General features: G+C 41.1%; 1 protein-coding gene and 1 long non-coding RNA gene across 4 annotated transcripts in view; one reads left to right on the top strand and one right to left on the bottom strand.

The window, feature by feature from the left end:
* LOC125412531 (BEN domain-containing protein 5) overlaps positions 1-22,900 on the top strand; it is a 1,187,626-nt gene that overhangs the window by 866,516 nt on the left and 298,210 nt on the right. For all 3 annotated transcript variants that reach the window (XM_048453388.3, XM_048453389.3, XM_085686420.2), the window contains exon 6: positions 9,000-9,039. In XM_048453388.3, coding sequence (XP_048309345.2) covers positions 9,000-9,039 — 40 coding nt within the window. The remainder of the gene's footprint in view (positions 1-8,999; positions 9,040-22,900) is intronic.
* LOC146895139 (uncharacterized) overlaps positions 15,926-22,900 on the bottom strand; it is a 47,791-nt gene continuing 40,816 nt past the window's right edge. The window contains exon 2 of the long non-coding RNA XR_015000885.2: positions 15,926-16,043. This is a non-coding gene — a long non-coding RNA (uncharacterized LOC146895139). The remainder of the gene's footprint in view (positions 16,044-22,900) is intronic.

Genomic DNA, 22,900 nt, shown 5'->3' with positions numbered 1-22,900 from the left:
TTAGTGCTCTCTATATGTACATGGGTGTCGGAACATCTACTGGACCATAAGCAGCCTCTTCAGGACAGCATCCCTGAAGAATACTGACTCTCCCTCCCCCAGCAGCCATCAGTAACTCCTCAGGTGGGAGTGGGAGCTCATGAGCCTGTTCCCCATCCATGCTTGGAGTTTGGCTAACTTGATCTTGGGCAGGTGTTGTTCACACAACCCCAGCATGAGTGCAATGTGTGCACATCCCTGTCGTGTATGGAAAACTACAGACATCTCTGGCTCTTAGACTCTTTCTATCCTCTCTTTTAACACAGGCTCTCAGCAATGGGGAAGGACGTGTGAAATAAATGTTCCATCTAGAGTTGAGCACTTCACAGTCTCTTACTCTCTGCATGTGACTGGATGAGGGAGGTCTCTGTATTAATCGCCATCTCTTGCAAAGATAAACCTCTTTGATGAGGGAAAAAAGATGTCCTAATCTGTGGGTTCAAAAACTAATTTAGAGGGACAGGTCCATATATATATTCGAAAGTTTCTATAGTAGGTTTCCATATGGTATTTTCAAAGATCTTTAGCGGAAGATATTTCTCCCCATATTTCCTCCTCAATCCTGCCCTCCCATCTCCTGCCCCATTTAATCCTCCCTTCCATTTTTCCTATTTTCTCCTTCATTCCACCTGTGTTCTATGCCCCTTACATTGAAATCCCATCCATGGCCCCTCCCTAGCCCCCTGCTTTGTATGGGCACTGCAATTTAAACACACATATCTAAAGGAGTCAAAGCTAGCATCCACATATGAAAGAGAGCATGTCGCATTTGTCTTTCTGGATCTGATTGCCTCACTCAAAATGGTTCTAATTTCTTATTTCTTTCAGTCCTTCACTGTTCTTTGCAAAGTTGCTGGCAAATGCTTTCTGCACTTACTGAATCTAAAGAACAGAAGCAAAAAAGACTTTACTGAACATTCAAGTATGTTAGGACTTCTGTACTCTTCAATGTATACATAAATAGATGTAAGTGTGGATAAAATCTAAAAGAGAGGGTAATGATAAGAGGTGATGAAGCATGGGGGTTAGTAAGAAAACGCATGGGGCATAAAAGAGAAAGTGAATATGGTGGGAAGGCTACAAGGGGAAACAGAGGTATCAGGGTTGGGTGTAGAAAAAGAACCACAAAAAGACACTTGGTTAGGATATGTCACATGGTATCTAAGACATTATAAGTAGAGGTTTTTAAAAAAAAAAAAAAGAAGCAATAAAAAATGAGTGACATTGGTACTCTCCTATTAAAATTTTTTTCTTTCATTATGTTTTTTTTTTGTTCTACTCTACACTATTAGAGCTGAAGTCATTCATCCAAGGGCTAAACCTCTTACAGGTGCCTAAGCTAGGATTCCTTCTTGTTGTTCTTGGCACCTACACATGATCAGACCTGGGTCTTCTTACTCTGGTCCCAAACCTTATGCTGCTTCTGCTTCCCCCATCTCTGCGCGCTATCTCTTCCACATCCAGCCCCGTGGTAGGCTCCAGTGCAGCAGCCCGTGGTGCATCCGTGCCTGACCCTGTGCCTCAGCATGAGGAAACTGAGTTACAGACTCACATTAATTGCTTCTGTTTTTATATTTTTCTCCACTTCTTTGGTTGTTTCTATTTTATTGGCTTTGTTTTGTTATACGTTTCTTCAAATAATCTTTATTTAGTACATTATTGTTAGATAATCAAATATATAAAGAGAAGAAAACAATATGTTACGGAGGTGCCTGGGTGGTCTTTAGAACAGAATGTCAGCATCAACAGACATATTAACTCCCAAAGACAGAAATTAGCTCGGCTTTATGGCCAGTCTAGGTTCTTTCTTCTGTTCTTTTCTTAAAGATTTATAATTATTGGTCTGATCATGGTGAACTTGAGAGACAAAGGCAGACCCATCTCTGTAAGTTTGAGGCCAATATGGTTTACATAGCTAGTTTCAGGTGAGCCACAATTACATAGTGTGATTTTGTCTCAAAAATAAAATTTATTATCATAATTTATGTCTGGGGAGTGTAAATGTGGAGGGGTGTAAGGTATGTATGTGCACATGAGTGCAGATGCCTTCAGGCGCCAAAGACGGTGCTGGATCCCCTGGAACAAGAGTTCCAGACAGTTGTGAGCAAGCCATGTAGGAAGCCACCTCTGGTCTTCTGCAGGAGCAGGATGAGCTCTTAACTGCTGAGCCATCTCTTTGGGCCATTCTCTTTTTCTTTCTTAAAAATTGGCCCTCCTTCAAGGAAAAAAAAAATCCCTATCCATTAGGACCTTCTTTAATAGCCTCTGTTTAAAGGAGGTTCTCTTGGTAATTCCTCAGTTAAAACCACTTGAATCAAAAGCAGCAATTTATGGGCTAGAGAGATGGCCCAGCAGTTAAGGGCACTTGCTGCTGTTTGAGGGAACCCAGGTTTAGTTCTCAGCACCTGCATAGTGGCTCCCTACCATCTGCCCTCAGCAGGCACCTGCATGCCCATGATGCATGTGAATTCATGCAGGTACACATATATGTACACATAAGTAAATCCTTAAAAAAAACTAATAACCACTTAACATTGGAACTCAGAATAAATCGTTAAGTGAATCTTTCGCCTTCTACTTTTCCACTATTTCATTTTCCTTCACTTTTTTCCTGCTTCTGGGCACCTGTGCTTTTCTACAGAGCACAGTAACCAGCATGATTGGACTTAGCTTAATTTTTGAAATTTGATTCTGACCTTAATAGATGCTTTTGTTTTCCAAATGTGAGGTTATATTATGATGAAAAATTCTTTTTTCAAACAATTCATAAAACTCGTGGCTATTTTTTCTTTTCTATCCGCATATATTAATTATACACAAGAGTAGTTTTCATTATGACAGTTCGTATGCATGCATCATGCACTTTGATCACAGTTACCCCCATTCCCTTCTCTTGCCCCTCTCACTCTTACTGACACCGTTCCTCTTCTCAGCTGCTCCCCCACCTGCTTCCATGTCTTTCTTTTTTACCTATTTAGTTATTGACAGTGAACCAATTAGTTTCATTAAGGTTACTTGTAGGAATATGGGTAAGGAGCTCTTTTCAGGAGTATCAGTGACTCACCAGTGACTCACCTCCCCTTCCCCTTCAGCCATTAATTATCTACAGATCCTCAAAGAGGACTCCTGGGGTCAGGGAGTTGGGGGGGACTGGCACCCTGCTGCCATTAACCCCCTATAGGGAAAGGTGGGGCCACACACTCTACTCTTCTTCCAGCACTCATATTCTTTCCGCCCCCTTTTCTACAGTGCTCCCTGAGTCCTGGAGGGAGCGATATAAATGTTCCTCTTAGGACTGAGCGCTCAACAGTCAGTTCTTCTCAGCACTTTGATGAATTATAATTCTCTGCTATAACTATAGCCGACTACATAAAGGAGTTCTGCTGACCTCAGCAGATACGTGTTTAGAAGGTAGTTTGACAAACCGTTATATGCATTTAGAAAATGTGGCTTTCCACCAGGGCCTGTGGTCTCTCCAGTCACAGGCTTTCTACCAGGCTTACTGGATAGTTGTAAACGCCCTCCTTGGGAGCAGGCCTCAGTCCTGTCATAAAGCAGCTGGTTCCTCCCATAACGGTCATGCCACTACTGCACCAGTGAGCACACCTTGCCCTGGGAGGTCATCAGTGTGACAGGCAGGGTCCGTGGCTGAATAAGTCTGTTAATAACAATTCTCCCCCAGCATCCTGCATACCATCTTGTGGTACTATGAAAGCTAGCCAACAAAATGACGGCTTGACTTCTCTTTGTTCATAACCAAGCAAACTATAGGGTGTCGTCAGCAACAGGGTCTTACCATGTAGTTCTGGTGGGCAACCACACAGTGGCAATAAATGCCTTGTAATTGTTTGGAGGAAATTGAGGACCTCTCTGTCCATCAACTCAGCTCAGCCTTGGCACTAGGATTTTTAGTTAATAGCCTTTGGCTTCTGGGAGTCACTTTATCTGCCACGCAACATACCTCTGTTCCAATTTGTTTTTTAAAGCATTCACACTTGTATTTAATGTGTGTTAAATATATTCTCATACCACCCTTTTCCTCCCTTCTCCTCCCCTTCTATCTCCTCCCATTGGTCTGCTTTGTCTCCTTACACAGATTAACTTCTACTTTTAAGTAATACATTAATAAGGTCATAGATACATAGATGGATAATTTTATTTATGGCTATAAAATCTAGAAACCACAAATGAGAGAATGCAGGCAATATTTGTTTTTTTCTGCCATTGGATTAATCTGAGTTGGTTTTCTAAAACGTCTTCCTTGAAAGCCAAGCTAAAAAATTTAGTCTTTATCAAAAATGTAATTAGAATCATTAAATTATTCAAAGAGTAGCACGGATTTAACTTTAAAATGATCAGTCCTTTGCCCAGTGAGGAGGCTAAACTAGGGTAAGAGATTTTAAAGACTCTGAGTTAGGAAGATTAGTGCTATGTGAACTGTGCTCCAGAGAGAACAGTTAAAAGTCCAGATGCCCGGAAAGAGAAAGGGGAGGAAAAGGACCTGAAGGGGAAGCTGGTTTGTCTGAGGTGCGAAGCTAAATGTGCGCCTCTGCCCCAGGCTCCTTCTGGAGATGTCATTTTGAGGTCCTCAGCAGGCTGGCTGGCTTCTGGAGTGACAGAAGAGCGCTCAGGGATTACTGGTGCCCTTGTTGCAGTCATCCCTGCAGTGACAGACTGCCTGTTCCCCAAATAGATGTCTTGCATGAAAACAGAAAGCAAAACAGAACAGATAATCAGTGTCTCTTCTCTGTCACCACGCAGAACCCGCAAAACCATCCCCTGAGCTCCTAGAACACCGTGTCCCTTTGCATTCTGGAAGATAATTGCAGTGTAGTCGTGACCAAAACGAAAAGTCCATTTTTAACCACAGCCTCTTGATCACCCCATCCAGATGAAGAAGGCCAGATTCTCTGTGGCCTGGATTCCCAAGGCTCAAAAAGAAAGGGCTTTAAAGGAAAGTGTAGAGACAGTCCACAAGTATTGTTTATACCTAATATGCCTAATGTGTCTGTTGGAAGAGAGGGCCCGAAGCTCAAGACCGCATCTGGTGACCAGAGGAGTCCTGTCTAAGAGGGTAAGCTGTAGCCAGCAGATCCTTGTTGGGTGTGCTGTATTGTTCAGGAGCCATGGGAACACAATGTGACAATGCTCCTGTAGGCCACAGAAAAGATCCAGTCCAACCTCAGCAGGCTGAGAAAGATCCAACCAAAAAGGAAGCATGAGAGCCACCTAGCAAGTAGAAAGAAAATCAGGTAGCCTGTGTTTACAAATGCTGTAGCTTCCCATGGGCAATCTCAAGTGATTATTTTCCCAGTTACTCTAGTAATGACATTTATTATTTTTAACTTTTTAGAATTTATAAAGTAATGACTTGACTATTCCATTTCTCTGCTAAAAGCTGTGATGCAGTCATTCTCCAGCATATGCCTTTGTTTTCACTTGAATTTAGACGGCAGATTTTGTGATTCTCTCTGAGGTCCTTGTTAGAACATAAACAGACTACACTTACCTGCTTGTGCCACTAGGTGGTGCACACATATATTAGTCAATTGCAGGATAATAGGGTTTATTATCAGATGAGAACTAATTCATCACCACAGAGGGAATATAGACAGCAGAAGCTACAGAGGTGGGGGAGAGGGAAGAAGGGACGCACTCACAGAAGAGATAAATTTTTTTGCTAACTGAAAAATAATGAAGCAAAGCCATAAAAGTACAAAACCTTGAAGATGTGATGTGGCAGATGTGGCCTTGGGGAGGGAGGGGGTGTGTGTGGGAAGAATAGGCTTATTTTCCATGATGATGGCCTCCTTCTTAACAGGTCATCCCAGACGGAATGAGATACTAGTTAAGTCACTTGAACTAGATAATATCAAACAGTCCTTAAAGGCTTCTGTTCTGGGCACTGGAAGCACAGAGATGAAATGGATGGCTCTGCCATCAAGTAAGGAGCTCATATGATAGACGGACACAGAAAGAACTAGTAAGCCAGCGTGGGACAAGAGATCAGTTTTACAGTGTACATTGGAGGAACAAAGCAGAAAGTACTTATTCTGCCAAAGAAAGGGGAGAAGGGAGCTAGGCATGGGAGTTAGTGGACAGAGAGACTTCACAGAGGACTCAAAAAGTCCTAAAAGCCCTGGCAGAAAGAACAACATAAACACAGGCATGGGGGGTTGGAAGGATGCTGTGGACTTGGGGATTAGTTCAGGAAGCTCAGTGCTTACTGAGTGTTCCTCTGCAGAGTGGAACCAGGTAACTAAGGAAAATAGTAGTTCTGAGCCTGTAAGACGTTTCTTGTCCATGGAGGAAGATTCACGCAGATGCTAAAATTGCAATGGGACAGTACAGCATGCAAAATGTGGGTCCTATGAGTTCTGACTCCACCCTTGAACCTCAGGGACGGAGCCCAAGGTTACTGAGAGAATTCTACACGAGAAAGGGGGAGCCCACAAGTACAGCACCTGGTTGCATTTGACTTGAAGTCTCTCTTGGTCTTTTTAAAGTTCTGAAGTTTTAGCCAGAAACAGCCAGTTATAGAACACCACACACAAGAGCCAGGACGCGTACCAGGTGTGTCTGACTCTTGCCAGATCTTTCTTCTCGTTCTTCTCTACTGGATCCCAAGCACAGAGTCGTCATTTATCAATCGTTCTAAGAAGGAATTAGAAACTTTTTGGATAAATAGACTTTTTTTTCCTAATTGTGACCATCATGAAAATAAACTTAAGGAAGAAAGGAGGCTACTGGATCCTTCTCCTACATGAGCAGAGTGCCAGGCTGTGCAGGTTGGCTTGGGGAAAGGCAGTTTGAGCCAATCTTCCCTCTGCTAGGTTCCACATTAGGGGAAGGAGGCCATCTGGCTCCAGCATTCCCCCTCACTGGCATGTATGAGTCTGTATTTCATTTCAGCGTGAGAATTCATGCTTGCTACATAGATCAGTGACATCTTGGAGATGCATTGTTTGCTTGAAGTCAACTGGAATGAGTTATGAGCTGGCAGGAAAATGGGGATGTGTTACAGAGCAGGCCTCAAAGGGATACAGACTTGCCTGGAGATCCATGAGAAGTCAGAAACAACCAGTAGAGAAATCTTCAAACAATTTTTGTTGTAGCAGAGCAAAGTTGAATGCCTGAGGAGATCACCCCGAGGACAAGGAAATTCGAGAACAGGTCCCCATGGCAAAAAAAAAAGAAAAAAAAATGGACAGAGGAATTGAGAACATTTAGCCAGCAGAAACAGACACAGATGTTACTATGGGATGAGACAGCAGAAATCAGTGATGCTACTGTGGGCACCTCACTCTGTTCAGAGGAGGGCTGAATGGATAAGAAGTAGGGAGTTCCTTGTCAAGGAAAGAGGTAGACCAGAAATAGTTCGTAGAGCTAGGGTGGGAAGGGGACATTGAAGAGGGGATTGTGTGGGTGGCAGGTCGACTCCTAAGCACCTAGTATTGAGTCTATGCAAATGGGAGAGGCAGCCTGTGCAACCAAGGGTCGGATGTCCTGTAATAAAAGCCCCCCCCCACTGAACTAAATAGATCATCTTACTCATAACCTATTATGAATTATAATTGCCATAAATAGAGTCTAGAGATAGGATTGGAATCAGCATGGTCTTGCCAGTTAGTTAAGGTGCAGTTGTGAGCGTTTGTTTCCTCGCTTTGAATCTAAGTACTCATCCTTCCCCCGGGCACTACTCACCCAGGAGGCTGGCATGAGTCTGAAATGATATTTCAAAGCTCCTAGCACTTCCCATGCCTTGCCTTTACTCTGCCCTGGTCAAGAGAACATTTCTGACTTCAGTTCTGCTTCAGCTGAACTTCAGGAAGCCGTTCTTGAAAAGAGGGTCAGGTGAAATCAGACAAGGGGTCACTGGAGAAAACGCCAGGGATGAGAAGTTCCTGCAGCGTGAATCCTAAAACCAAAGTTGTGTGACCCTTTAAAGAAGATGGAATTATCTATCTTCAGTATTTCTCTTAGAAAAGAGAAGGAGCAGCCGGGCAGTGGTGGCACACACTTTAATTCCAGCACTCAGGAGGCAGAGGCAGGCAGATCTCTGTGAGTTCAAGGCCAACCTGGTCTACAGAGCAAGTTCTAGGACAGGCTCCAAAGCTACAGAGACATCTTGTCTTGAAAAACAACAAAAGAGAGAGAGAGAGAAAGAGAGAAGGAGCTCAGCAGGAAGACTGGGGCTTAGAGAACCCTGATGTAAGTCTTTAAAGAAAGCTGTTTACCATGCTTCCAGTGTGAACTTTCCACACTATTCCTCTGCTCTCACGGCATCCAGTTCAACCCACAGCTTCCTAGGGGTTGGGGAGCTGTACGAGATGACAGCCCTTCAGAGATGTTGATCATCGCAGGTACACACACAAAGTCCAAACACAAGGACCCTCACTCATATAATGTAGTGTACCTGATGACCAGCTTTCTTATCGGATATCCATGAACAAAGAGGTATGGGATTACACTGGAGAAGGAATGCTCAGATCATCATTGGCAACTGACACTGTTGGGGTGGTGTAAATGTTCTCAAGAATTGAGCCCACACAAGTACCTGGGAGGCAAGTTGCTCAAGGCAAAGAAGGGTGCCAGTATATGAGCTAATCAACTGGGGCAAACACTTCAAGCAAAGAGAAACCTAAGGGCATGGAGTCCAGAGGAATGTGCCTGTATGGGGGATTGGAATGGGCCATTTCTGTGTCCTTTGGTAAACCACATTCTCTCCAGGCCTTTAAAAAAAATCAATAGTATGGGCTTATATAGATGTCCAAAAAGGTTACCTGCTCTGCCTTGTCTGTTAGGGTGGAAGACCCCTCAGCACAATCACGTCCCATAAAATGCATACTGTTCTGTGTGTCCAGACTTCATCTTGTGTTTCTCCCCTGCCCTGCTAGACACAGGTTTGGCCGTGGTGCCAATCACTGCCCTCAGTCCTCACTGTGTGTTTTCTTTTGCAGCAACAGCGGCAGCTTGACCTCCTGACAATAACCAGCCCTGGTGAGTAGGTGCAGAGCACCATCCTGCTTAGAGTTTACTTGGAATCATGCCTTGCAGCCTCTCCGCATGCGAGCCCCGCCCTCTGCTCCCTTCCTGAATGAAAACTGTAATTCTTGCACATTAATGACCTTCCTCCAAGGGCCACTTTCCTTTCCCTCCCAGCTCTGTGCTGCCTCCTGTTGACTGAAGGTGACAGGGCCACAGCGCTGGGTCGCAAGTGCACTCTCTGGGAGTGAAGTTCTTTCCCAAATCACCCTTTGGACTCACATATTAAGAAATGATTCTGGTCTCCTGGGAATGCCTTTTAAAGCTGTGGGAAATGGAGAGGTTGCCGACCAGGTGCTACAGAATGCAGGGATGATGGCTTGTGAGCAAGAACCAATCCCTGAGGTGATGGGGTTTGGTCACTGGCTTGTCTGAGGGTCAAAGTGGCATTTGTTTCTCTCCATTAAGGGAGCCTCAAGGCTCAAAACAAACCCGTGGCTGTGGGACCAGAGGCTTTTTCTTTCCCTGAGGTTTCTCTAGCCCAATGAGAGTGATATCAGGGAACTATCTCACTTTGGTTTGGAAGGTTGAGGCTAAACTGAGCTAGAGAAACTTTTTTTGAACTAGTGCCAAGAGATATTGTGAGCATTTGTGAGTGGTCTGTCCTCATGGGTGATATCAAAAATATTTAAAAACCCTAGTGAACAGCTCTTGTGCCAAACATTAACACTTTGGTTACTGAACTGTGAAGGAATGGGCTCCTAGGGAAGGAGCTAGTGTGGCGGAGTAGTCACATGTAAGGGGGTAGCTTGGGAATCACTCTCAATAAATGTGGAGATATTCAATATTTAGTAAATAAATATGGACAACTATGTTGGCCCCACCTTCCACCAGGCCACTACACTTGGAGAAAAAGCTACCGTTTTTTGTGGTAGCAAAAAGCCTGAAAAATTGCACTCAGCAGGCAGAATCCTAGCACAAGGGTTAGTTACCTGGTATACGTATAGTACAATAAGGATGGATGTAAGGTACATTTACCCACGTCGGGGGACATGTTTCCATGTGATGCAGTCCTTTGAACTTGAGGCATGAGAAGAATGAATGTAGAAATCATTGTTGCTGAGACTGGGTCTCACACCGTCGACTAGTCTTGAAATTTTTGTTTTGCTAAGAATGACCTTGAACCACTGATTATCCTTGTGATCCCACCTTCCTCATGCTGATGTTACAAGTGTGGCTACTGTGCCTGGGTGGGAACCATTGGAAACTGTTTCAGACGTCCTATGGACTGAGCTACATTCTAGACTTGGAAGATTAACATTTTTAGAAGTCCCGTAGCTGGGGTGCTGAACTGGAGCTGCTCACTTGAGGGACCTGCCACTTCCTCCTCACTAAGATAAGGCTGAGGCATGGTTTTTGTTCCGTCCTATTTAGTGACACGCCTGTTTGTAAGAGGGTGCACTATCCAGACTAACTGTCTCTGTGTACTATCACATCCTGTCACATTCTGGCATGATGCCTACATATATATTAGAAAGGGTTCTAGATCTGTCTTCAGTTGTTTTAGAATGACGTTTTAGACCAGTGAACTGGCTTTCTTTTGTGCTAGCTTTGACTGCTCCTAATTGCTACTACAGAGACTTAAACAGAGTTCTTGTGTATGCCCAGTATGCTCCTTTTAGACAGCTGTGGGATTGCGAGTGTCTCCGCCCTGCCAGAGTTTGAGTTGTTTATAATTATCCCTCCTCCTGGATGAAAACAGAATCTTCTAGGTCAGCGCTTGCCGAGGTGGGCTCTGCTTTCGTGTTGTTGTGAGATACTGTTCTGCTGATCTCTCAGTGGCACAGGGAGCGCTGCGGGAACTGCAGGTTCCCCAGGGTGCAGCCTCAACTCCAGTGGGCTAGACAGATACTACCCATGTGTGCTTTGTCTTGGAAAGATTGGTAAGCACTGTTGGATCAGGGCTTATAAGAAGGACTCTATTCCATGTCGAAAATCTTATGTTATCCATCTCTGCCTATCAAATTTACTCCAATTCCTTGCATTCCCAGAAGCCTCAGCCACTAGCATTGGGCTTGCTGCCTCTCTGGAACTGCCAGCGAGCATGCACTTACTTCTCGGTACTCCTCATCAAACTGCCCAGAGCTCAGCTCTGCAGTCTGGTGCTGCCAGTCTGAGCAGACCAGAGGCCTTCTGAAACTCAGATTTGGAACTTGGGAATGGTAACAATTCATACTGTATGTTTTTCAAAGCTATATATCTGTGTTGTGAGTAATTCCCAATATAAAGAAACAAATAGAGATTTAATTCTATCAGCACTATGCCGCTTATGCCAGAGTTCCTATTGTTAAAAAGAGATGCAACTGAAACTTTTTGGTATCTTTCTTTAATTCTCTCCCCCTCATCCTATAAGTAACCACTGTTATGTATGCAATATTTCCCAATATCTATGCACTGAAAAATAACTATTGTGTTACCAGTTCCTCTAAATCTCACACTGAAAAAAAAATCATATCTCGTTACCTTCTCCATACTCATTATGTTATACAGATCCATACACAAGGTCTGGTGTACTCATTTTAATTGCTGTATGGTGGTCCACATACCACGGGGTTAAAACTTTTCCATTTGGTAATAATTTAAAATATTTATACCTTTTTCCAATCACACAGAATGGAGTTGTGCTGTCTGCTTGGGGCATATAACCCAAGAAAGGAATTACTAATTATATGCATCAGATTTGCCACATAACAAGCAACTGTTCTCCTGTTCCGGAGACCTACTCTTCCAACGAGTGTAAGAGCTTTCTTTTCTTCGATTCCTCAACACTCAAATGTGTCAGACACAAATTTTGCCAATCAGTGTAATGAACATAAAATGATGCCCCGGCCTTGCTGTTATGTGTGTGTCCCTGGTTGGTGGCAGGGTAGATTATCTTCTTTGTATGCTCATTGCTGCTTTGACGTCTATGACTTGATTTTTCGTATCCTTTGTGTACAGACTATGGGGTCATCTCTGCCTTACTGACTCAGAATTTATTATTCTGAATATTTCCATTATATACACTGCAGACGTCCCAGAATGTGCCTTGTACTTTCTCATTGCTGCTGCTGTCCATGATATGTTGTCATATGTGGAAATTTTAAGTTTAATGTTATGTTTATTAATTTCTTGCTGTAAGAGCTTTGCTTTGTGAGACATCCTTTCCAACCAGCTCTAACATTTTCCTAAATCAGGTGTGATGATTTCCACCTGTAACCCCAACATTCTTGAGGCTGGGGTGGGAGGATTGCAGCAGACTCAAAGCCAGGCTGGGCTACAGAATGAGACTATCTCCAAAACAAACTTGTAACAAAGACATATACAAATGCATAGCCTTTTCCCAGCACTCAGAAGGCAGAGGCACTGTGAGTTTGAGGCTGGTTCCAGGCCAGTCAGGGCTACACAGTGATGATACCCTGTCAGAAACAAACAAAAAGCGTGTGTGTGCCTGTGTGTGTGTACCTCTAATACTGGAGAATTTCTTGTGTTCTATCTGAGCCATTACTTTGTCTCAACAATGACTAATCTTTGTATACAATATCAGCCAGAAATTTCATTGTTTTTAAATTTACATATGAATAACTCATTGTCTCAGACCCACATGACAACCAGCCCTCCTTTCCCAATCTTGTGACAATTATACCTCCATTACATTCGTTTTCCTATGTGCAGAATGTGTTTCTGAGCTCTGGTCTATGTGTCTTACTCTTTGCCAACTCTCCAATGTTTTATTTAAATAAATTTCAAATTTAATATTATCGTTGTAATTGATTGGAAGACATCTTTCCACTTTTCCCTTTTATCCTTACCTTTGGAAGATTATAATTATAGATTTTAAAATGTACTTCTTACACAAAGTCTACTAATCTGTATTGTGACAACACAGTTTAATCCATTGGTGGACCAGTGAAACATTTTGTCTGATAAAGGCACTTGCCACAAAAGTCTGAAAACCTGAGTTTGATCCCTGAAACCTATTCATCCTGCCAGGTTCTTATGTCAACTTGACACAAGTTAGAATCATCTAAGAGGAGGGAACCTCAGTTGAGAAAAAGCCTCCATGAGACTGGGCTGTAGACAAGCCTGGAGAGCATTTGCTTTGCTAGTGATCAATGTAAGAGGGTACATTGTATGCTGGTCCTAGGTGCTATAAGAAAGCTGGTTGAGCAAGCCAATAGGCAGCACCCCTCCATAGCCTCTGCATCAGCTCCTACATCCAGGTCCCTGCCTGGTTGAAGTTCTTGCTATGGCTTCCCTCAATGGACTATGTTTCAGGATGTGTAACCCAGATAAATCCTTTCCTCCCCAAGTTGCTTCTGGTCATGGTGTTTCATCACAGCAATGGTAACCCTGAAACACTATGTAAGGCAGAAGGACAGAACCCACACCACAAAGTTGTCCTCTGATCTCCACACGTGCACTCTGACACATATGCTCATGTCCTCGTCAATGATAGATAAAAGTAATATATTTATATGTATAATAATTCAAATGTAATAATAATTTGAATATATTTCTTTTTCCATAGTTGATTCCTCAATAATGTAATTTCTTTGACCTGTCCTTTAAAAAAAAAAAAAAACTTTTAAAACCTTACTAAGAGTTGAACCCAGAGGCTGCAGCATTACTAAGCAAAGCAGCTTCCTCTAAGTTACACCCCCTGTCCTCTTTTTCCCTTTTAACTTTTTATTTTGAGCCAGAGTCTCACCATGTTGTTCAGGCTGGCCTTGAACTCATTCTATGGCCCAAACAAACCTTGAATTTTTAACCTTAAGCTTGACCTCCTGAGAAGCCTTCCTGCCTTTTGCCTTCTATTTTTTTCTTGAAGTTTGATATGTTACCTGCTCTTTCAGTCTCCTTTGCAGATCTGGCTGCTATAGATTTTCTTTCTGGCCTTAGCTGATCACCCTGTGGCTATATACCGTTCCTTTCCTTACAAACTCCAGTCCTTCAGAATTCCTTTCATCTTCGATCAGACAAGTTCCTTGGTAGGTCTTCGCCATCTATTGCACGCCGCCCCATCACCGCCTCATCATTTTTGTTTAGACTTTTAACTTTTAACCTTTTATGAAAAGAGAGAAAATGTGCTGTTAGTGTTAGCCACTGGCTTCTCCCACACGGTCTATGAGTTTCTGTGCTCTCGTGTATACTGTGCTGCTAGCCTTCCCTGTGTGGCTGCTCAGAGCGCAGCTGTAATCACTGTCCTAATGAGCGTCCCTGGGCAAGCCTATTGATCAACACTATCCTTACTTTGGCTTCTCCCTAGGGTGATAATTTGTCTAGATATGACTTCTAATTTGAGGAGCTTCCCCCAGCACTTTGTCGATTTTGTTCACTGTCTCTCCATGTTAAAGTTGCTGATGAGAAGTCTGCTGTTATATAATTTAAGGAACCTATTTTTCTTGGATTGGTTTCAAGATTCATTTTTAATATTAATGGTCTGGATTTTTTTATTTATGTGTCTGGGACTGAGTTTATTTTTATTTATTCTGTAGTTATCACCAAAAAAAAATATGTCTTCCTTTAGCTTTGGAAAACTTTTAGCAAATCATACCTTCTAATAGTTCCCTTCCCCACCATTTCTCTGATGCTCTGCTTTGAGAATTCTCATTAAACAAAAGTTGGGTCCTATCAAGTGCCTCTCATTGTTCATAACTGTAGTCCTTAGAATGTGAAATGTCCCCTGAGGTTTTGGTGTTTGAATACTTGGTCTGCAGTTGGTGGCACTCTTTGGGGGGGGGGGGGCTTAGAAGGTGGAACCTTGTTGTAGGAGAAGTCTCCTTTTATTTCCAGTTTGCTCTCTCTACATCAAGCCTGTGGTTGAGGATGCAAGCCACTTGCAGCTATGTCTCCCCACCATTTAACTTCTATCTGTCCCTCTGGAGCCTTGACCCAAAATAAACTCCTCCTCCTGCTAGAGCCTTTTTGTCATGATATTTTATCACAGCAGGGAAAAAGTGACAAAGACATTAATTCAGTCTTCATCATTTTACTCCAACATCACTGAGTTCCTTGCAAGCAGCTTTAATAGAAAAAAAATCACTTTTTACCATGTCTAGCCTAGATTTTGTTCCTCCCTTGAAATACTTTAATAACTATGCATTTTTCATTTTCAATGATTCTACCTTTGTTTGTACCCACCTGTTCTTGTTTTATCTCTGCCTATTCTGCTCCATGACTTCTATGCTGTTTTAAAGTTGTTGTTAGTTTCTCAGAACATACTCAACATTCTTATTTTAAAATCTTTGTTCTACAAAATCAGTTGCATCTGGAGGGAATTCAAATTCCAGTTGCTAATTTTGCATAGCATCATTTTTAACATTTGAATTTTTTCAATTATTTTGAAACTTTAATTTGGATGGTCACTTGGGAAAGTTTTCCAGTGTTTTCTCTCCACTCCCACTGTCCTCACGTCTCGCTCTGTGATGTTTTCTCCCCCACATCTTCAGAGTAGGACCTGAGGGATATAGCAGAAGCAAAGACAAAATGTTGGGGTGCTTCCAGTTCCGGAATTGTTCTCGCTCACCTTTTTCAGGCCTGAGGTGCATAGGCACCCTCTCTGGAGAGTTCCACAGCACCCATCTTTACTTGGCTCTTTCCACCACAGGAGAGTCCCACTCACGATCTAAACCAAAGTTCTTCTCTGATTTCCATCTGCCGTGTTGTCTTTCTCACCCCACAGGAGGCAAAGTCTTACCTGTTTCCCCTACTTCTGCATCTAGATCTCAGCAAGCCACTGATCCCAGAACCCTTCACCTTGCTGCACCTCTGCTCATCTCAGCATTGCAGAGATGTCTCTCACAATGGAGTGTAACTGTGTATTTACTACTCCTTCATGTGTTTTCAAATATATCCAATATCCAGTATGACAAAAATCAAGGCGTTTATTGAAGCATGAACTCATTTTGTCATTGACTCAGGAGTCCCGCTGTAATTTCCTTTTTACTTCTTAGGAAGTATATTCCTTATAGCATCATCTGTGAAGAGATAGGAAAGTATTGTTTTGCTAAATGAAACATTTAACAGGTTTCAAAAACGTTATTTTTGTATATGAATATACAAATACAAAAGTAATTTTAGAATGAAATTAGATTCTACTGTATAGACCACCTTTATTTGAGTGGTGTGAACTTCCTATAATGTTACCACATATTTCCTGAGAATGTCACAAAGTTAGAAGTCATACCATAATATTTTAATTTTCTATTCCCTATTACTTAGTCAACTATTTAATTGTATATGTCACCACATACATATAACACATAGAATCTATCTATCTATCTGTTTGCAGAATACCAGGGATTTATCCTGGAGCCCCAAGCATGATAGAAATTCCCTATATCACTGACCTGTAGCCCAAGCTCTTTTTCATGTTTTTATTCTATATTTTGAAATGGAATATTACTAAGTGATGTGGGCTATCATAAACTCATTCCATGATCCACACTGCCTTTGAATTTGTTATCCTCCTGCTTCAGCCTCCAGAACAACCATATATAAAGATTGTTGTGTACCTCTCTGGTTATTCCTTTAAGGGAATTCCTAGAATAAGAGTTATTGAGAAAAAGTTCACCACAAAGCAGGCTCTCACAGAGGGACCAGTTTTAGCCTGGTGGCAAACACCAGGCGTTGGTGTGGAAAAAAAGCCTCAGACAGGAGTATTATTTGTTTTAACATTTCAGTTACAATGTATGGATATGGCATCTCTCAGAGGTCAGAGAAAGCCCTTGAGGTAGATTTTCAACTATTAGCTATTGGAAGCTATTCACCTCGTGCAAAAATAATAGGTGCCAGGGGTATATGAGAGATTGCTAGACGACGCTGCAAACACTTGCCTCACTGGCCTTCATGCAGAGAGATGGGGAGTGATGCTGAGCTGTGACTCTACCCTTATCAACCCTTAGAAGTAGCCACTCTGTCCAAATTTCCTTTAAAAGAACAACTCACCTGACTGTTCCTAAACTCAGCAGGGTACAGGTATATTTAATCTTCCTACTGAGCAGGGCACACCCACAAGGGCAACTAAAATATTTAGACTTGACTAATATACTTTGTCACACTTCTCCAAAGATTTTAATATTTCAACAATCACATTAAATGTGCTGGGCATGGATTTGTAAAGAAAGGCTTTATTGAGACAATAAGTCACATGTCACGAATTTTGTCCCCTTGCATGGTGTTGTGTGTGTTCATAGTTATGCACTCATCATCTCTTTCCAGATTATCATCAAAAGCCATATATCAAACTCATGGTCACTACCTGTTTCTCCTTTACCCCATACCTTAGCGAACAGTCATGTACTTCCTGTCTCTAGGACTTATCCACTTGGCATACTTCAAATCAATAGTATCATAGCATAGATGGTCTTTGTGACTGGCTCTTTCTTTATGTTATGTGGTGTGATATCTCCAACTTTCACCCAGGTTGTGATGTGTATCAGAACCTCATTGCTTTTTATTGCTGCATAATGTTTCGTTTTAAGTTTATCCACAGTTTGCCCATTCATCTGTTGATGGGAATGTTGAGACGTTTCCGTTTGAGGCTGTTTTAAGTAATTTTCTATAAACATTTGTGTCAAGAACTTAGATTTTCCGTTCTTTTGAGCCTGTACCTATGAATGGACTCACTGCTCATGTACTAAACTTGAGGAGATTTTGAGAAGCTGACAAAACAGTTTTACAAATTACTTGTATTATTTTACACCCCCAGCTGTAGCAGAGGACAATTCCATTTTCTTCCACATTGTCCCCAACACGTATTAGTGTCTTTTCTATTATTGTCATACTTGTGAGTATAAAATAATACCTTGTGGTGATTTAAACATGTGTTTTATTAGTGTCTAATAATGGGCTACATTTTCATTATAAACTATGTATATAGCTTCCTTTGGGGAAATAGCTGTGCTATTTTCTCTTCCCCACTTTAATTGGATTGTGAGTCCCACTTTATTAGTGAATTGTTGGAGTTTAGTGTATTTCTGTATATGTGGATTATGGAGACACCTTTATCAGATTTAAGATTTGAAGCTATTTTTTTTACATTCTGTGTTTTTATTTTTACTTTCTCAATATTTTTCTTTGAAATATCGTTTTTGTTGCTGTTTCAGTGCAGACCAAATTATCACTTCTCATGAGTGTGGGGGGTGGTATATCTATCTATCTATCTATCTATCTATCTATCTATCTATCTATCTATCTATCTATGTACATATTTATATATTCCTATGAGTATATGCATGTATGTATGCATGTGCATATGGAGGCCGGAAGTCAGTGTCAGGTTTCTTCCTTGGCCTCGCTATACCTTAGTTTCCAAGACAGTCTCTTGCTGAGCTTGTAGCTCATTGGTTGGCCATGCTGGCTGACTGACCAATGAGCTCCAGAAATCTTTCTCTTCCCACTCCTATCATCCCTTGCATCCAGCACTGGGATTTGGAATGCAAGCCATCTTACTTGCTTTGACTGGGTCCCGGGATACAAACTCAATTCCTCATGCTTACATGGCAGGTACTAACTGACTGAGCCGTTGCCCCATTTCTAGTCTTCCTTTCATTGCTTGTACTTTTTGTGTCATATCTAAGAGAACACTAACAAACACAAGATCATAGGGATGTAGTCTTACATTTTATTCTAAGAGGTTTGTATACGTTTAGGTATCTGACCCACTTTGAGTTAATGTTTTGGTAAGATATAAAGGAGGAGTCCATAATATTCACTCTTCTGCGTGTAGGCATGTGCTTTCCTCAGCACCATTTGTTGAAGGTTATGATTCCTCTGTTGAATTTTCTTGTAACTCTTGTCATATGCCATAACTTTCAATGATATATACTCAAAAAATGGCATTTAAGAAAAGCCTGCTCAAAGACAAATTTATGTTAAGCCCTTTGTGAATATTTGTATGCAGTCTTCCCCACTACCCTATAAAGCAGGTAGAGTCTTTCCAGTTTTGCAAGTGAATAAACGAAGCTGCTACAAGACAGATGAATTGTCCACATGAACACAGATAGTGATTATGTCAGGACAAAGTCTAAAACTGTGATTCTAGATCCTGTCCCACTCTAAATACACCTGTAAGTTCAGGCTGTAATTAGTCCCTAGTCTTCTTTCTCAGATAAAAGGCCAGCATACTGATTTTGATAAGGACATGGAAAGTCTACACTACCAAGGACATCATAGTCATAGGGGCTTCCTCACCAACGAGGCTACACCCTGGAGAGACATTTGATTTCATATATATCATAGAAATATCCAGGAGAAAAATGACCACAAGGTTCTTTTTCTTTCATAAGTTTGTTAAAATAATATCATGTTAAATATTGATGAGCCCAACCTGAAAGCCACTACATGACAACTTTGGGGCTTGTCTCCAACTCAAGTCCCTTACATGTAAATTCAGCCCTTTTGAAGAACAAAGAACTGTGACATTTCTAGTTATTCTCACTGTGGAGCCAGTTTCTTAGCCACAGACCTCTGAAGATGAGCAGACAACATAGTGGACCACAGAGGAGATGTTTTTAAAAATGCATCCACATCATTAAAAATGACTTCAAGAACATCTTTAGAGAAGAAAAATAAATTACTCCTAATCCACAGCCCTAGCACAATACAAGGCCTAATTCTATTTTACATTTTCCTTTTCAGCTCTTGTCTCTATGCAAAAACATATTTACATAATTGCAATCACAGTAAGTTTTCATATACATCTTTTTTCACTTAGCATTATTTTTCATAAACAATCTTCATGTTGCTATGTATTTTACATACTTACCATCTTTTTATAACCATTTTCTCTGTTTAAAAGAATTGTACATGTCCATGGTACAAAATCCAGGAAACACAGAACTGCTACAAAGGCAAAAATATCAGCTATTTCCCCAGAGCAATAACTAGTAAATATTTTAATGTATTTACTTATTTTCTTATTTTCTGTACAAATTTACATAGATGAGATCATATGGAATATAAAATGTTATCTGGACTTTTTAATTAGTATAACAAGGTAAATAACTTTCTCATGCCAGTAATGCTGGATACTTAACTTGACTCTGTTTCCTCAAACTTTTGAATAATTTCTCAATTCAAGTATATACCTGTCTCTATTTTAGACTATGGTCCTAACATAGATTACTACGGATGAAAATACGAGATCCATGAGAATTCAATGAGCATGTTAAAGGAATGCACATTTTAAATGATCTACTACTTCCATCTTTATATGGTATCCTGATTTATCAAACAAGTACCATTTTCACCCACTGTATTACTTGCTGACATTTTATTCTTATAAGCAATTTTACCCTAATAGGTGCTCATGAGACCTCTCTCTGAAGATCGATAGGCAGTTAATTATTGCTGGAAGATGGAAAGATACTTTCTTCAGTGGTATAAGCACTAGTATGTTGCTCAGGTCCTTGTATGTGACCTTTCCTCATCCATGCTCACATAAACAACTCTAACTAAACTCATTGGGCCTCCAAAACCAAAATAAGACATGAAAGTAAAGGGGGGACAGGCTGGTTAGAGAAAATGGATCAGAGAGAATGGGAAAGGAATAAGAGAAGGCATCAGGGGGTAAATGTAATCAAAATACCTTGCATAGATGCATGGATATGTCATAATGAAACCAATTATTATGTATAATTAGTATATAACAAAAGTAGGTTAAATAAAATCTTACCTCTTTTGCATACCTTTTTATACAAATTACTTCAGAAGTGAAATTATTGGGCCTAAGAACATTAATGTTTATGGAATTATTGAGGTTTATTACCAACTCATTTTTATTAAAAAAAGGTTGTAACAATGTATACTTCCACCTCTAATCACTTATGTCCATCTTCATCTCTTATATCAATAAGAGAAAACATTAGCTTAGCTTTAAGTGTTACTCAGACTATTAAATTCATTTAAATTCCAATAATAGCTGACTGGTGGAGCATGCTTGCAATCCCAGTAAATGGAAGTTAGAAGCAAGAGGATCTGGAGTTCAAAGTCATTCTTGGTTACTCAGTAAGTGTTCTGACTAGTTTTTATGTTAACTTGACACAAGTCAGGATCATCTGGGGAAAAGGAATCTTAACCAAGAAGATAGCTCCGGAGAACTGTCCTGTAAGTATGTCTGCAAGTCATTTTCTTTATTGGGGATCAATGTGGGAAGGCCCAGTTAGCTTTGGGCTCTGCCACCCCTGTGCTGGTATCCTGAATGCTATAAGAAAGCAGGCTGAGCAAGCTATGGAGAGCAGGCTAGTAAGCATGAGCACAACCCCTCCATGGCCTCTGCATCCGCTCCTGCCTTCTTCCCTGATTTGAATTCCTGTCCAGACTTCCTTTGATGCAGGAAGTATAAGGGAACCAATACTTTTTTCCCTGAATTGCTTTTGGTCATGGTGTTTATCACACCAATAAAAACCCCAAATAAGTAATTTTGAGACCAGTCTGAGTTACATAAGGCCTTATTTATCTGTAAAAAATAATGTAATAACAAATTTGAAAATCTGAGAAATACAAAAGTGCTGGGAGAGGCATTTTTGTTCTTCTCATCCTTGGGGCACAAACTGGATAGTACACATGTAGATATTTATTTGAGAAAGTCAATATCGGATGCCAGATACAGAAATGAACTGAGAGGATTGAAGGTAAGTGCTCAGGGGTCAAATTTTAGAATAGTCACATTTGGTGAGCTGAGCTATAGAAAGGATGTGAAATGAAAATCATCATCAGAAGGAGAAAGAGAGGTGGAAAGGAGCTCGGAAGACTGCGGCCATTAGACTCAATGCAGGTCCTAAGGCTAAAGAAATTAGAATTCAAGGCACAAAAACTAAAAGTAAGGCGCAGAAACCATGTAAGTAAAATTCTTCAATTCCAATCTAAATTAGCTTTAGCAAAAAATAGACAATTCATTGGTTCATGTAAATGGATAATCCAGAAATAAAGCTGACATTTTATGCATCTTGATATAGGGCTTAACGGACAGGGTCTGTTTTTCTTCTTCTCCTAACTCAACGTGCTCAGTGTTGAATCCATTCCCAGGCCACATGTGGTCTCACAGTGACTGTAGCAGTTGCAAACTACATCATCCCCAATTCTACTTCAGGAGGGGGAAGCAAGAAAATGCTTCTCAGAAGGCCCAGCAGAATATTGTTGGCTTCATATTTTGCAACCAAATCACTATAAACTTATTTTAAAATATTAACTATTTTGCTAATTAGCTGGGAGCTGGATAATAAACACTACTCTTGAAACTGAGGGGTAAGTTGAGGCCTGACATTGGTTAGAAATGGCCAGTGACTATAGGACATTGTACAGTAACTATCTCTGTGGTCTAGCTAAGCCAATAATATCTCAGATTTGCATGTCTGAGAACAGAGCACGTACGGACTCATCCTACCACACCCTTTGTTCTGTTTGCCTTCTGTTTATCGTGTGATAAGATACCCTAATCTAAACCGGCTTGGGAGGAAGTGGTTTACATGTTTTACACCTGTAGGTGACATCCATCACTGAAGGAAGTCAGGACAGGAACTCAAAACAGGAGTCTTGGAGGCATGCTCCCTGCTACCTCAGTCTGGCTCGGTATCTGACTCACCTACTCATAGGCTCATGCTTAACTAACCTTCCTTTCTATTTTTAAAAGTTTTTTGAGAATTTCAAACATAAGTACTTTATTTATATCGTTTTCACCCCTCACTCTCATCCTTCCAACTTCCCCTATGCCCCACCCCTCAAATTCATGACTTCTTAAATTTTGAATATACAGCCTATTGAATGCATTTAGTGTTCATATTTACATGTGTCTAGAACTGACTATTTACAACTGGATAACCTATCGGGGAGC

The sequence above is a fragment of the Myodes glareolus genome, chromosome 3 (assembly GCF_982192425.1).
Source record: "Myodes glareolus chromosome 3, mMyoGla1.1, whole genome shotgun sequence".
NCBI classification, from domain to species: domain Eukaryota; kingdom Metazoa; phylum Chordata; class Mammalia; order Rodentia; family Cricetidae; genus Myodes; species Myodes glareolus.
Note: the sequence above shows the minus strand (reverse complement) of the source record. Positions and strands in the feature narration are given on the sequence as shown.